We start from the raw sequence: 16,976 nt of genomic DNA, 5'->3' as shown, positions 1-16,976 counted from the left end.
CATGCTTACCACGCCGCCAAAGTGCACACTTAGCAGCTTCCTGCCGACACAGCAACCTTCCCGCTTTGTTTTCCCATTCTGCACACCATTAACACACAAACGTCCCCGTGTACATCTGTGTCCAGTTCTACACTTTTAACTGCAAATGGGAGCCGAAATGAAGTTGAACGTTGCAGCTCCGCCTCTGTCTGGACATTTGATCCTATACCCAGCCAGTCACCCCCCCGCCTTCCAAAGACTCTGTGGTCTGGATTTCATTTTCTCTCCTTTCTCACTTCCTGAAACTTGAAGCGAAGGAAAACTGAAGGAAAAATTCCTGGAGTTTTTCTTTCCTGGTCGATCTCCATCAGAAGCAATCTGCGCTGGAAGGTCATACTAGGGTTTGACTATTGCCGACCACAAGAGTTTACACATATGGAATTTATCGTCTTTTTTCTTTCTTTCTTTCTTTCTTTCTTTCTTTCTTTCTTTCTTTCTTTCTTTCTTTCTTTCTTTCTTTCTTTCTTTCTTTCTTTCTATCTATCTATCTATCTATCTATCTATCTATCTATCTATCTATCTATCTATCTATCTATCTATCTATCTATCTATCTATCTATCTATCTATCTATCTATCTATCTATCTATCTGTCTGACAGTTATTTACCATCAATTAATCAATCCATCCAAAATAACTAGTGTGCAGGGACATTTCTTGATTGGTTTGCCTAATTTATTGAAACAGAAATTACATTGTCAAATAAACAACGACAAAGTCCTAAACCAATTGTTCACCTGGAATATAATTTATTATTGATTTAATCAAATTGTCAATATCTTAGTATATGTCCCAGCACATCTTTGTAAATGGTTATGTACAAGCAGCCTAGTTACCATAATTAGCCCACATTTAGTACATTTTCCAAATAATCATATTTGATTGCTAGTGTATTGGCTGTTTTCTCCAAAATATGATTTCTTGCTGGTAACCAACATATCCACAGTAGTCTGTTAAGTGTTAAAATTAGTCAAAAATATTATGTTCCATATGCATTCTTTGGAAGATTTTGATTAAAACCCTGTAGTCTTGATGTTTTTAATTTGTTTTGATTGTTTTCCTTTTCCTATTTTTGTATATATTTTATACATATTTTTATGTACTATTGTTGTTTATGGATACTTTTTGTGTGAATAAAAAGGCTTCCAATTTCCTTAGCAGTATGAATGCCATGTATCAACCTTGGGAGTCTCTCTTCCAGTAAGTGTGAACCATGCTGAAAAGAAGAAGACAAAACCAGCATGGAACAAACGTGGCTCTGTTGTTTGCTTTGCTTCCGAGCTGGTGGCCGTGACACCAACAAGATCAGCTGGTCAGCTATGAGCAGCGCCGAGCTGGGCTCGCTGAGCATCTGTGGTCAGTTCATAGAGCAGGTTACCAAGTGACTGAAGGTTCAGCTGTTTGAATCTTGGCTATGTAGTTTTTCTTTTGCTGCTGCTATTTTGGTCTTGTTGGTGAAGTGAGCAAGACCAGCATGAAAACACAACAAAACCATGTCAATCCACCTTGCTTTTATTTTATTTTATTTTTTAATGGCCCCCCGCCCCCATTTTTAAATATAATTGTGTTCTGTTGATAGACCTCTGCCATAGTGACCACACATCTAAGGAAATTAATTTGCACCTCTTACACAATGTCAAAGGGACAATGTATTTTGTGTGCACTGACTATTTAAGAAAGTGATCCATGATGTTGTGTTGAACCATCCAGGTTATTTTTGGTGAATGCAAATGAGCCGAACAATTGCTCAAAATCTTTACAATTTTGATGGTATTCACTCCTAATATGAGAAAGAGATCAAGTTTTAATCATATGAATAGTTTTGAGAGCAATAAAAGCTTTTGGTAAGAGCCGTATTGCTGTGTAGAACTGTAATAGACAATTTGGCCAAATGAGCTTTTCGTTGTGGGCGGCACGGTGGAAGAGTGCTTGGCACGTCTGCTTCACAACTCAGTCACAAGTTTAATTCCAGTTCTCTTCGGCCTTCCTGTGTGGAGTTTGGATATTCTCTCCATGCTGGTGCGGCTCTCTCCAGCTTCCTCCCACACTCTAAAAACTTGCATGGCAGGTGTATTGGATAAATTAAATGATTATAAATTTGAAGGACTTGTGTTCTTGACAACCATCAACAACAGTATGTTTTAAATAATATCGTAGGTCTAGTTCTCATTAAATTATATTACTCACAATTCTCATTAAATTATATTACATGGGGGATGGCCCTTTTCCGGAGGCTGTCATGTTTGTTATAGCTACGGACAATGGTAAATGAAACGGCTCCGGCTGTTTAAATCTTACACAGTGTCCCTTAAAATTAGCGCGGCCTGAAAAAAAAACGTGTCAATGCACAGCAATGGCCACTAGATAGAAGCATTGTTGCACCATAAACACGTAGATGGTCTGCTGTACTAGCTTTACGTTTTACGGCCTTTTGTTTTACGGCAACCATCTATCTATCTATCTATCTATCTATCTATCTATCTATCTATCTATCTATCTATCTATCTATCTATCTATCTATCTATCTATCTATCTATCTATCTATCTATCTATCTATCTATCTGTCTATCTGTCTATCTGTCTATCTGTCTATCTGTCTGGCTGTCTGGCTGTCTGGCTGTCTGGCTGTCTCTCTGGCTGTCTAACTATCTATGCTGCTTCGGCGTGACGTCCGTCGCCGTTCATTCATTCCAATTCAGGGGCGGCATATTGGAGTGTTGCGTTCAACATAACCGGGAATAAAGATGCTCTTGCTATCACGCTGTGCAATTTCACCACAGTAAAATTTCCATGGCTTATATTAAAAAAAGAGAGATTGAAGATGGATTAGAAGCATCTTCAATATATCACTTCTACTTGATGGTGTGGTGTGTTGGTTTCCCAATATGTCACTCTAGAGTATTAGTAATCGTCGTAGTAGTGGTAGTAGTACAGTACACACTATTTCCTGGCATTTACAGTTGGTACACAATAGTGTGATGTCAGAGCTCGGCCGAGGACCATGAATGCCCCATGGTGCTGGGGCGTGTGGGCTTGGCCGCTCAATCTTCAGTCGGCGGGAGCGAACTGGCTCAAAAGAAAGACCGAAGGGACAGCTAGCCCAACTGAGCTTTGTTCCGGAACACAGAGACATGCTTTGCGCCTTTTGAGGACCAATAACACCGAGACGCCAAGATGACGGTGGATTTTGAGGAGTGTGTCAAAGATTCGCCCCGGTTCAGGTGAGTGATGCGTTTAAGTGTTTGTCTACTGAGTTAATCGATTGGGAACAAAGTGGTGCTCACAATGAAAGATCTGCGACTTGTTCCTTTTGGAGCCCTCTTTAAATTTAGTTCAGAACATTCAAACATTTACTGAGCACATCTGAGCAAAAGTTATTGCAAAGGAACTACCCCGCAAGTCACCAAACAAAAAGCACTGGTCATTTTAGAGTTCTAAGGCAATTAAGGCGTCAAGAGTTTTGAATTTTTGCTGTTACAAATTTCAGGATCTATGTGTCATAGCATATATTTCATATTTGGCACATTCTCTTACAGATAATACTTTATAGTTCAACAAAGAAAATTAACTGTTACTTGAAGGCAAAGTCAGGCAAAGCATGAGCTGCTAATAATTACTGTTGCTGACAAACGTCTGCGCCGCAGTTACAACAATATATCAGTAATATGGTGAGAATTGAAAAAAAAAAGTCAATTTGTGATTCATGTGCGCTTCAATATTTTCTGCTTTTACCCCTAAAATTTAAGGTTGGGGCCTTTATGTTTCAAGTAAACAAAAAACAACAACAATATTATTTAGGCACCTCAACTGATATTACCACAACGGGGCTGTCAGTTGTGGTGCAGTGTGAAAAGGACTGAACAGAGCAACAGTAATTGGCAAGTGCAATTGATGAAGTGCTGCCTTTCCAAGGAAAATTACAATCCACACTTTTCCTGGCTTCAAAAAAACAAAATCTATCTTCACAAAGGGTGTTTTTTTTTCTACACTGTTTTGTGGTGTGAAAAGTATCTTATTTGCCTGACAGAACTTGCATGACTAAAACGGTGGTTTCAACTAGTGTGTTCCAACTGAATGTTACTTGTGCTCCAATTTTTTTTTATTTATCCTTTGTGGATTTTGATTGTAGAATGTCCAATTGGGTTTTATTAAGACACCTGGATGAAATTGGGGGACATACTGCTTGCCTTTTCATTAGGCAGAAAGCCATCTTCCAGATGGAGTTCTGTTGATGTAAAATGTTGACTTTTTTCTTCGAGCCACATGTGTTTACAGAAACCGTCACTGTTGATTGGATTCTGGCATGTTTGTGTTTGTTCTTGAACAACAGCCATTTCACACCATGGTTTGACACCTGAAAGCTATACCAACTCTATGAAGAGCACAAAATGGACCCAAGTTGGACCCCTCATTGGTCACTAGATCAATCACAATTGTAAATAGTCTTAATTGCGTAATTTGTGGACCATTGTGTGATGCTGGGGCAACAGGACAAGGTAGTGGTTAGCATACATGAAGATTCAAAATTTCCCAAAGGTGTAATGCTTTTCTGTCAATAAATGCATTATTAACAAAACTACTTGCATGCAAGGTGCAAGTATTTTTGGTGCACTTGCCATCCTCAGGTTCTACAATAGTGAGGGCTGATCATCTGTTAATTCGATTAATCTTAGGCAGTAAGTGGGGAACACCCTGAACTGGTTGCCAGCCAATCACAGGTCACAAAGACTAACAACCACATTCTCACTCCTGATTTTGAATTTAGAATTTAGAATGTCCATTATACCCTCCTTGCATGTTTTTTTTTTAATGGGGAGAGAAAACCCACAGAGTTGCAGGATGGATATACAATCTCTACCCAAGAAAGCCGGAGCAGGAAGCAAACCCACGACCTCTGCATTGTGAGGCGGATGTGCTTGCCGGTTTTCCACCGTGCTGCTCTAAAGACATTTAGAATGGATAAAATAGCATTTGTTTCCTGCTTATGCATTTCTCTGGCTGTCAATTACAGTATATGCAGAGTTTCGTCACAGGCTGGCATGGCACCTATTCTCTAGGAATTTCAGAGGTAACCATAAAAACTGTATATTTGGGGAAAAAACACAAAGCAAAACAAAAACACTAAAAAAAACAAAACAAACAACTTATAGTTGAAAGGACATGTTTGTCATATGTTTTTGTGTTACCGGTAGATGAACAGGTATTATATTTATCACAATTTTTTGCATCACTCATCTAATCATAGCTTGTAAAAATGAAGATTGGCTTTGTTTTGAGTTGACAGAATAACCATATCCATATATTATCCTGATATAAAAAAAAAAAACAAAAAAAAAACATCGAATATCAGCCATTTGTCTTACTATTGTTTTGTGACTACATAAAGTTGCAAAATAAACCGGGATTGATGAATACTTGCCACAGTTTTGTGATCTTGTACTCTCGCAAGATTGAAAAGATTTAAAATATCGGCATCCTTTTTCATGAAAGCCTGGATTGCACGTGTCCAAGCATCTGCTTCAAATTTGACCCCGCCAACTCCCCCATTGTCTTTCCCTCCCACTTTTAGTCCGTCCGCTCCTAAATGAGGGCAGACCACTGGTCACTGCCTTTGCCAGAACTGAGACCGGGTTGGGAAATGCGTCAGTGTGCTGGAGTTTTCAAAGTGGAGATCAATGTTAGGGGAGGACATTGGTGATTCTGACTCCCTTTTTACAACAACTCATTCTGAGTTCCAAGCAAAAGCATCAATACTTAGTGCTGCTTTATATTAATCAGAATTGTTTGGTGCATTTCCAAAACGAATGACTTGACGTTATAAAGAGAAGCTGGGGAAGGGTTTGCTCAAGGGCCACACTTGGATTAAAAATAACTGACCTATTGCCTAGATCGTTTGTATATTGGAGCGTGGCTAAGATGTGTACGTGAAAGTTCATTTTAAGTCATTCTCTGCCAGCCATCTTAGAGAATTTGACATTTTCAACACTCACATGATATTGCCTTCAAAGATTCAATGTACACTGAATCTATCAAAGGAAAGCACTGACTCATTCCTTTCCACCATTTTCCATTCTTTTATATTATCAGCTGTAGAAAAAAAGTACCAGTAGGTCTAAAAATAAAGCCATTTCTCCCAATGCAGTCTGAAATTGTCTTGATCTCATATCTAAAATGGGATTATGTTGTCAGCTGGTAGTGCATCAGTAAAGTTGTTTTCACATTTGACATTTACAGTGGAGCAGAACTAGATACTTCACTACCCTGCCCCATTGAAAAAAAAAATGCACTTGACAAGTATACTTGCCAATGAATTAGTTAATAAGAGAATGCAATGTTTTGACTAGTGGGGGGCACATAAAACATTATTTAGGTGGACCCCAGCTTTAAGTTACACATTTACTTTACACTTTGAAAACATCCTATTAAAGTAAAAAAAAATGGTGTTAATTACTGACTATTGAGTGTGAAGCTCTACTTTCCATGAATGTGTGTGTATATTTTATGGGGCAGTGGTAACAGTGTTCAAGTGGGTGCTTGTATCACTCCAGAGAACTCTATATTTACACCACATTTACACAGATTTCAGGTCAGGTGACACATGATCCTGCAAATATACATATTCTCTATACATTAATCATCAATTTACAATTGACAGAGAGGCTTTTAATACACGTAAAAGATATTTGTTGTTCACCTCTATTATTCCATTTCCCGTTGAACTTTCCCCCACTGTCATACAAGATTCCTTCCGCTTGTGCTTTCTGGTGTCAGGGTCTGTCGAGGTCTTTACGCCAATAGTCAGGACCATGCATGGATGGAAGCATGGAAATGGTCAAGGTTGATGGGAGAGGGTGACGTCAGGGGGTGACTGCTGACTAAGTAGAGGAAGCACCTGCAGGAAAGTTAGAAGGAAGAGAGCGATTTTCTGTCAACACACGTACTCTAAGGCTGGCGGTTCGAATACGTTGATTAAGAATTCATCAGGGTGACCTTTTTTTTAGCAGAATATTTCAATGAGTTTCAAGTGCCGCACAACTAGTCAGTGTTGACAACCAAGCTAAATTCGCTATATTCAACGACTTTAGTTATATCTCCACACTCTCATCTCCTGCTTACCAGCTCCCAGTCCTGGTTTGCACTCATATGTTGGTTGGCACTTTGGGACTGAGATGTTCCCCTGCTGTAATTGAAGCCGTTCCACCTCAGCAGCAGCTTGCAGACAGGAAAGCGCTGCTTGCATGCTTCACACGTCTGCTATGTCGCTCTGCTGCGAGCCAAGTTGCGTGCTTAGCCAGCAAAAAATGCCGGCAAGACTCCCAGTAAGTGCACGAGCACGAGGGATGGTCTTTGAGGGAATTCAGCTATTTCTTCAAAATGTCCGGCGATCATAGGAAATAAAGATGCACATCTATTGTATGTCTTTTTAAAGGAATAGTGTGTTTACATTTATGTCACTGAAAAAGAACAGAGCCATTCTCCTCAGGAATTTTCAGTCGTGCTCTATTTGAATCATTAACAATTTAATTTCTCAATGTGTTGTCCGTCTTGTTACTGAAATGAAATAACAAAGGTCAACCTTTAGTTGGTGGCTTGCTGAGGTTTCACCTTTTTGTTCAATTCAATTGGATTGAAACAATTCAATTGAATTAAAACTTTATGTAGGTTTCCTTTAAACGTATATGAAAGGAATGTGATTATATTACCCAGTTGCAGTATTTTCAAAGGTAAGTAAAGTTGCATTGCGCTTTGTGGAAGTGCAGATTTTGTGTTATAACAGTGTTAGCTTTTGATGAGCATCACATACTTCATTTATAGGTGGCCAATGTTTGGCAATATTTTCTATGTGCCATGAAAATTGTTTTATTAGCTTGGGCAGTCACTTATTTTCCACACTGAACAAGCGAGCTGCTGGCTGTTGTGAACGCGTGGAGATGTTGTTTTCAGTCCACTGGTTTTCAGCAAAAAATCTGCTAGCTAAAATAGTTGATTCTTGTGGTATTATGACAAAAACATGCCATATACATGACACCTGGAAAGTCTTTTGAATTGTGGGGAAAAATTGCATGGTATGTCTCCTTAAAACCACTCTGGGGTCATTGTTTTATGAAAAAAGGAAAGAAAAATCTTCTTGATTTTCCTAGTCACAGCCAAGATTCCACTCCTGTACTCTTTGGATTCCTAACATTTGGAGGAATGCCACGTTGCACAAATGTTTTATTTGAGTGTTCCCATAGAAGAATGTTCTTATTTACAAGATGGGAATCATAAGCCAGTATTAGATGTTTCGTGTCCGTCCAAGACTACCAACCCCACCATTCTTTGCCGATAATCAATCAATCAATCAATCAAATTTTATTTATATAGCCCTAAATCAATGCTTCACGATTGGTTGCAAAAGTTGCAATTTCACCAAAATGGTTCTCTACTTACCAAGAGATTGACCTAATCTACATATGTAATTTACTCATCCAACATACTTAGCCAACATATGTGTGTTTGTCAACTTGTCTGTGTTTGTACAATGTATATCACACTCAATGGGGTCGGACTTATCTCTTAGTTAACTGATGAGCCCGTCAGTGACCTCTGTAGAGGGCCCTGGGGGGCACCATGTGCATCCATTATCGAGGGTGGGGGGTGCAAGACCACAGGACAGCGGGGGGTTATAGCTTCGGGTTGTCGAATACTGTTAATAGCCGCCCTACAAAGCAGTACATCTGGAGCAACAGTTATTGATAGAAAAGACTGTTCTAGAATGAGTCATATATATTTTGGCCATTGTGCCATCATATGAGGACAAATTGACAACATAATCACTGTTTTGGAATGCCCTCACTAAGACCTTTAATTTGCTGTGTCTCTTTATATGACGTATTGGAGTGTGATAGGTGGCAGTGTTAGAGGTGAACTTTGACCTCAGACAATCTCCTTAATAACAACAAGTGCAAAAAGACTACCAAGCACTTGTGCAATTGGTAAACACTAGAGCATGGGCCAAGATGGTGCCGACTTAGATTGACTAACGAACATAAATGGCAATTTGAAGCAAACTTTCCAAATTTGACTTAAAGGCATCATAGCAAAGTGTCATCAGGGAGGAACCATTTGTGCATGTTTTAATTCCCTCCAAGAGCATTGCATTAAACAGTTACGCAAGCATTCATGGACAACTTGTCTTGCTTTTGTGTTTTAGGGCAAATATTGAGGAAGTGGAGACAGAAGTTGTGGAGATTGAAGCAAAATTGGACAAGGTAAGCGCATCAATGTCATCCTCACCTGTGCAACATTGAAGCTAATGCAGTGGATTGTGGGAAATGATCTCTTCTTTATTGCTGGCAGGTGTGACAAAACTTCTCATACACATACATCTTAACAGTCTTGTCACTGAACAACTTTGCCAGCCAGACAGGAGATGCATGTCAGTGACATTTTATGACTCACTTAAAATCCCAAATTCAGAGTCTTCCTTTCTTACTTTCTTTTTGTTTTTTTTTAAATCAGCCCCTAAATGAAAGTTTCATCATTTCCCAACATGAAATTTTGTAGGCAAAACTCTCAAGATGCCATCCCTGAACAGACAAAGGAAGTCTGTCAGGTCGAAGTGGTCGCTTTGGAGTCATTTTGGCCTTTTCCATACTTGCTGACAAATTTTAATCACTAATAGTCAACAGATTGATTGCCGTAAATTGGTAGCTTTCATCATTGACTGTGGGTGGAATATGGTGACAAAGTTGGATGACTCAGCAGAAAATAGGAATCCGTAAAAATCAACTCCACAAGGTCAGCTGTACCAGTCATCATGAAAATTCAGCCTTGAGACCATTGAATAAGCAAAATGGAATTTGAAAGGCATGTCTTCTTTGAAGCGGCCCTTTTAGGCACATTTCAACCTTTTTTGAGGATGCTTCAAACATTACAACAGATTTTCCCTTGATAGTTCCCAAATTTAATATTTATTTTAGACAGTAAAATTGACCAAAATAGATTTTCCTTCATTTCTGTGGGCAGGGCATGCCCATCACATTTGATAACTGGCCTTTAAACATTTAAACACTCATGTCAGCTCACCCAAATGTCTTCAAAAAGGCAGTCTTCAAAGGATGTTTGACCTTGCAACATAAAATATGCCTGTCATGAGGAGACCCCCCAAAAAGTCACAAGATGTCAAGCTTTTAAAGACGCAGAAAGTGACCCATATCACTTTAAATGTACATTTTAGAATAATTTCAAAAATATCTGAAGCTCTTTTATAGAGCTCTTGAGATCACTTGCTACAAACTTTAAAGCAGAAAAGTAGGTCGAGTTTTTAACATTACATTTTCCTCATTGTGGCCTTTTGCTCACACAGTTGGTCAAGCTCTGTGGCGGCATGATCGACGCCGGGAAAGCATATGTCAGCGCCAACAAACTTTTTATCAGCGGCATCCGGGATCTGTCGCAGCAGTGCAAGAAGGATGAAATGATCTCGGTGAGATTCGGTGGAAGTGAAGTGACGTTGTTTGTTTCGTGTTAAGTGAGGCATGGGTAGACCACTTTTCCTCACATTGAAGCCTTTCCTCAGTACTCTGTGATTCTGTACATATTTAGCAACTACCTGTCTGTAATTTGACTGTCATCAAAGCAAAAAAGCAAAACAAAACAAAAGGTTTAATGCTCAAGACTTATACAGGAATTCCTATAAAACAATGTCAAGTTTGTGTGCTGAGTGTGTGTTGCATGTACTGAATTGTTGGTTTTAGCTGTTGCGTTCAAAGGTCTCCAGACATAATAAATAAAGCCTTTCCCATTTACTTAAATCATGTCTCTAAATAGAAAAAAAACAAAGAATCATCAGTGGTCTCTCCCCTAGGAAAAAAAAAAAGTTAATTTCCCCAACCAGTTGATCCCTGATATTATACTTTAGCAGCAGTGTTTATTTTCACTCAAACATTACGTATTTTTCTACCTTCCGATCACCATTTTCTCCCCCTCCTCTTTGAATTCTATTCTTGGCAGGAATGCCTGGAAAAGTGCGGCGAAAGTCTTCAGGAAATCGTCAACTACCACATAGTAAGCACCACTAAAAGTCACGTGAACTTTTTGGGCTTTTTTTGTGACACATTAAAAAAACAAAACAGATGCCTCATCAAGAGCTGTAAAAGGAGCCATATTGTGCATTTTATTCACAATTCAAAACAGTTACAATGTGTCTTATTGTTGTGTCTGTGACATTCTTTCTTTTATTAGAAATTAGAAACATAAACCATGGCCTGAATGGACCATATCACCAAGTCGTCCTGAGTCAGGCTATCACGCTGTATCTTTTATTTTTTTTTCCAACACGGAGTCACTCATTTTTGACTTTTAGTGGCATGCGGTCACGTCGGGACGCCGACACAGCCACAGGTTTATTTCCGCTGCCTCTCCGTTGTTACTTCTGTGTGACAAACACACTCATGATTATTTTTAAGCTCAGGTCAACTAAAAGTCACCTCCACATATTTTTATATGCGGAGGTGACTCTTAGTTGACATTTTTATATGCGGTCTTGGTTGTTGGATTAGAATCCATATGGAATATAATAATAAATCCTAACACAGCTTGGGATGGAGGCTCACATTTCACCAAATGTCCGGCCTCTTCCTGCATATCCTCCACTCCTCCACCCTACCCGCCTGGATGACCTATTTAGCGGGAATGTTGCAAGAATCTCCGAGCATGTGCTCCCAGTGTGAAATGGAAGCCTTTTGGATTCAAAGCGTCCAAGAAAAGGCGGCGTTATTGTGTACAAAAAAAAAGGATCACATTCCTTCTCCATTCATTCTCGCCAACTGACTCTCATCTGCATGTGAAAGTGCGCTCCATCGCTCTCTTTTGGTACACAAGTACATTACATTGGAAGCAGAAGGTGACGTGTCATTGTTTAAGTCAAAATCATTTTTGTGATCTGCTCACAAAAATCTATTTAAAATCAAATGTCCAACCTCACTGGTAAATTGATGAAAGATTGTTTGTCAGCGGTGTCCAAACTTTTTTTTAACTGGATGCCAGCCAATTGCTGAGCACACAGTGACAAACAACTATTCACGCACCCAATCACAATTTAGTATGTCCAATACATAGCTATATGCATGTTCTTGGAGTGCCCAGAGAGAGCTCACGCGGACTTGGGTAGAATATGCAAACTTCACACAGGGAGGCTAGATTTGAACTCTGCTCCCTGAACTGTGAGGCGGACATGCTAACCACTGCCCCACCGAGCTGCTCTCACTGGATAACTTTTTTTTTTTTTTACAGCGTTTAGACAGGTTTCTGGTTGGTCTAAAACAAAAACAAAAAAAACAAAAAAAAAACCTAACATACGCATCAAAGTGCCTGAAAAATCCATCCATCCATTCATCCATCCATTAATCCTTTTTCTAGGGCTTGCTGAAAAATCTAATTCTTATTTTCTTTCAATTACACTTCACCTGGCAATAACAAAGCCCTTTCCATGGGGTCATCCGTGCCCCCCCAGCATCGCCTTCCATCCCCCAGGGGGGCCAGCCCCACTATTTGAGAAGAACTGCACTAGACCAAGATCCACTCCTACAGTGAACAACAACCTGAACAACAACCAAATTTTATCTCCACATTCAGAACCAAACCAAGAGCAAAGTTTATTTATTTCAGTTGACCATTGTCTTTATTTACCCGTGTTTTGAATAGAGATGATCATAAATACGCTTTTGTTATTGTTGCATATTCAGAAAAATCTACAGTATGCATACCAATTTGTTAATAGTTGTGGCACTTTTATTTTATACCGTCCTTTCCTGTCTTTTTTTTTCTTTCATTTACCATGTCATTTTTAATATATGCAGGCCGTGGTTTGCACACCCCTAGTTTATGTGAAAATAAGTACAGTAATTACAGCATGTCCTGTATATTTGTGGAGAAATGTTGGTTTTACATTGGGAGATCTGATTTAATGGCACATGTATGAACTTTACCATTGATTTGTCCCCAGTCATTTATATGTCTTAAGATGCCCTGAATTGGTTGGTGACCAGTCAAGGGTGTCACCAACCACTTGTCCAAATTCAGACGGGATAGGTTGTAGCTCAGTCGTCACCAAATTGAAAAGAAACACAATAATAAATAGTTGGATGCATTTATGTGAAAGTATAAAGATTGAACAGTTTTCACAGTTTTTCTTGTTTGTGCCGCAGATGCTGTTCGATCAAGCCCAGCATTCAGTCAAGCACCAGCTGCAGCACTTTGTCAAAGAGTGAGTTCATTATGCCTAAGCTAAGCTTTATCCATCGTATTTTTTTTTTTATGAAGTATATCATCCATTTCTTCTGAACATTTTGAGTTCATCGCTGCCAGATGTCATTCTTCAATGTCCACAGTGGTTGAGAAAATTACAGCACACTTGACACAAGTTTAGGATGCTGCTTGAAATCACATCATTTTGCATTTTCTCTGGTGTAGTCCCCCACCCTGCGGAGTTAAATAGAAACTAGCATGCCAAAGATAAATTAACAGATATAAATTTACCCCATTGTAAAAAGTAAAACAATTTTTACAGAGAAAGGAGGAAAAAAAAAAATGTTATAAGTTTTAAATGTTATTTTGAGGATTTTTTTTTTTTCATGAAACACCTCAGAGCTTGGGAGAACATTCAAATTTCACCCAGGAATTTTTTTTTTAGGGAATAGTCAGACACCAATACTTGGACTTATACACAGCTTCTATTCACTGCATTCAGAACTGTCTTCTTTAAGTCAGGTGTGGCTCATTTCTGTAGGGATGTGCGCAAGTTCAAAGAGACCAAGAAGCACTTTGAGCGTGTGCGTGAGGACATGGAGATTGCACAGGTGAAGAATGCACAGGCACCTAGGAATAAAGGTCACGAGGTGGAGGAAGCCACTTGCGCCCTCGGCGTTGCGCGGAAGTGCTTCCGTCATCTGGCTTTGGACTATGTTCTGCAGGTAAGGAATTGAGTATCTATATGCACTTATGTCTTTTTCTTTGTTTATAGAGATAGTCCGAGGTTTTTTTTTTTTTATACCCGAGCTCCTAACTTTGTTGAAATGTATTTAAGAACATGATTATTGAACAACAATTAATGTATTTTCTATATAACTTTTTGACAGCGTGAGCATGAATCTGTGGAAGCATGTGTTTTGAAAACGTTAATGGAATCGAAAATAATTCAGTTGTGGAATTAATAGGGATGGGAGAGTACCATGACCAAGTATTGTTATCAGATGATGTTTGGCCCTATTTTAAGTTATCGCTACTCACGATGACAGCCGATAGGGCTGCAAAATTGAAAGGATTTTAATCGTGATCGCAATATTGGCTGCCACAATTTTTTAAGGTCACCCTCAGCAATATTAATATTTAAAAAGCCAGCTACATACATGTCAAGTCAAGCACTTTGTCATCGTACCACCAGGGGGCATAGTTTACCACATGTTTACATGACAAAAGCCTCTGCTTTTTTCACCATAATATATCATGTACCATTGTGGAATGGCATTGAGTTTCTCACTTGATTCTCTAGTTGTCAATTTAGACCCATTTTATAAGATCCGACTGGCAAAAAAAATTCAGAATAAATTTGGTTTGAAATGACCGAAAATTAGATTTTGACTGTTAATTGTTAAAATTTGCTTAAAAGAAAATAATGTGCTTGTTTTTAAGTAGGCTTCAATTTTTTTCATGGGTTTGCAAGTAAGTTAACTGTGTTGACCTGTGTGTCAAGTTTTTGCCATGTCTTGGCTGAATGTTTTAATTGTTATTTATTTTATTTATTTATTGTTGTTTATTAATATTATTTGTAAGTATTAAGTCTTGAAGACTTGTTTATATACTGTTTATTTTAAAAAAAAAGGGCAGTTTATAGATGTTTGACCAGACATTATGAATAATCGTGATTAATAATTGTGATTTCGATATTGACCAAAATTAGCGTGATTATTATTTTGGTCATAATCGTGCAGCCCTAATAGCCGTTTCGAGTATCGACCACTGACTCTGATGAGTTTCACGGACATGAATTAGCAATTACAAATGAGAAGAATACGCAATTGCATTTAAAACATTCTGTTGGTTATTAAGAACACATTCATTTGCAGGTTTCTAAATTAACAATCATTTCCTTTATTCTTTTTTATGAAAAACAATCCCAATCTTACACCCTGTCCCTTTAATGTGCAATGTTTTTGTCTTTTGCTAGTTGTGTTTATATGAGTCCATGTGTCTCAGTTACAAAGGGTGTTGAATATTTCGGTCTCTTTCTCAGGTGTTTAAGAATCTTGTTACAAAATGAGTTGTACATCTTTGTAAAATGCGCCAGTGGCCCTGAAAATGATAATACAGAATATTCCTTGTCTGTCATCTCCCCGCAGATCAATGTCCTCCAGGCCAAGAAGAAATTTGAGATACTGGATGCCGTGAGTCTTGTTCAAAGTCCATACAGACTTTTTAATGTATAAATGTACAGATGGTGTATGTAACGTCCATGTCCCCTCTCCAGATGCTGTCCTTCATGCATGCCCAGTACTCCTTGTTCCAACAAGGCTATAAACGTCTGGAAGAGTTGGACCCCTACATGAAGAAGCTGGCCGCCGAGGTGAGCAAAGCTGGAGGCTGAGGTGGCAACAGGCTAATTTCAGAAAGACTGGAAGAAACAGCGACTAATGACATAGCTTTTTCATCCTTTCAGTTGGATCAGCTGGTGATTGACTCGGCCATGGAGAAGAGAGAGCTGGAGCACAAACACGCAACCATCCACCAGAGGGTGAGTCGATACATGTCATGAAGCAACATGGTGTCGTTTTCATGTGTTCACATTACCGTGAATTGATGCTAGGCATTTGGGTTTCCAATTAGCCACTCCAAGGGTACCAGTGCGTAAGTCAAGAGGAAGAGATCATTATTATACAGCACATTCTTAAATGCTGACAATTTGCGTTTTTTTTTTTTTTTGAATGATCGTTTCTCGGGGGAAAATATGCATTGAAATACAGTCTACTTCATTTTTGTTTTAATTTTTTTCCTTACTCTAACAAGTATGCATGAACTTGACTTCATGTGGCGGGCCGAATCTGGACCCCAGGCCTTGAGTTTGATTTCAATGCTGTGGGTGGTTCAAAATACTGCTGCCCAAGTATTAAATAGACCTGAAAAAGTTCACCATCGTCCACCGCAAAATTTAAAAGTGAATGAAAGTGAATTTTTGCCAATGTGCTTCTCATGCTCTTTCTTTCTCTCCTTCTTCTGCTGCTGCTGCTGCATTCAGACACTCATGCAGGTGAGTCCATCTCACATCTCTTTTTCACCCAAAAAGTCCAAGTAAAATATGTGCGAGGAACAATTACTCTTACTTGTTGGTTGGAGGGAATGTTTGACTACTCGCAAAGATCCCTGACCTATCTGCTCCTGCCTCATGGAGATGTTTACTGCCTGACTCTCTCAGGACTTCTCTCACGATGACTCTAAGACAGAGTTCGACGTGGACTCCCCCAGTGGCGTAGTGATGGAAGGATACTTGTTCAAGAGGGCCAGCAACGCCTTCAAGACGTGGAACAGGTACACCCAATAAATACTTCTCTGGAGGTGGTCTAAATTAGTGATTTTCAAATAGGGGTATGTGACAGCACTCCAAGGTAACAGCAAATCTAATTTTCATGCTGTAAAAAGATTAGTGCAATTTTGCTTTTCAAATAGGAGCACGGACATGCAATGTAGGTGTATTGGACCCTCCTAATTGCCCTTAGGTGGGAATGATTGTTTGTCTCTGTGTACCCTATGATTGGCTGGCACCCAGTCCAGGGTATCCCCCACCCAGTGGCCAATTCATTGTGGGATTCCTACAAAAACAACCCCCTTAAGGTCTGCTTTCATTTCCCAGAAGCCAAAGGGTTCAATTTGTAAACCAAGTGTATGAAAGAAAGGGATTAGTCGA

At 39.1% G+C, this 16,976-nt stretch overlaps 1 protein-coding gene across 1 annotated transcript in view; it reads left to right on the top strand.

The window, feature by feature from the left end:
• The first annotated feature begins 3,103 nt into the window (after positions 1-3,103).
• LOC148427328 (arf-GAP with coiled-coil, ANK repeat and PH domain-containing protein 3-like) overlaps positions 3,104-16,976 on the top strand; it is a 22,770-nt gene continuing 8,897 nt past the window's right edge. Inside the window, exons 1-11 of the mRNA XM_088403200.1 lie at positions 3,104-3,258; positions 9,231-9,288; positions 10,386-10,505; positions 11,033-11,086; positions 13,228-13,286; positions 13,809-13,992; positions 15,418-15,462; positions 15,546-15,641; positions 15,735-15,809; positions 16,311-16,322; positions 16,488-16,600. Coding sequence (XP_088259326.1) covers positions 3,212-3,258; positions 9,231-9,288; positions 10,386-10,505; positions 11,033-11,086; positions 13,228-13,286; positions 13,809-13,992; positions 15,418-15,462; positions 15,546-15,641; positions 15,735-15,809; positions 16,311-16,322; positions 16,488-16,600 — 863 coding nt within the window. The 5' untranslated portion in view covers positions 3,104-3,211. The remainder of the gene's footprint in view (positions 3,259-9,230; positions 9,289-10,385; positions 10,506-11,032; positions 11,087-13,227; positions 13,287-13,808; positions 13,993-15,417; positions 15,463-15,545; positions 15,642-15,734; positions 15,810-16,310; positions 16,323-16,487; positions 16,601-16,976) is intronic.

Source organism: Hippichthys cyanospilos, chromosome 2 (genome assembly GCF_059441005.1).
Source record: "Hippichthys cyanospilos isolate Australia breed blue-spotted pipefish chromosome 2, RoL_Hcya_1.0, whole genome shotgun sequence".
In the NCBI taxonomy this organism is placed as follows: domain Eukaryota; kingdom Metazoa; phylum Chordata; class Actinopteri; order Syngnathiformes; family Syngnathidae; genus Hippichthys; species Hippichthys cyanospilos.
Note: the sequence above shows the minus strand (reverse complement) of the source record. Positions and strands in the feature narration are given on the sequence as shown.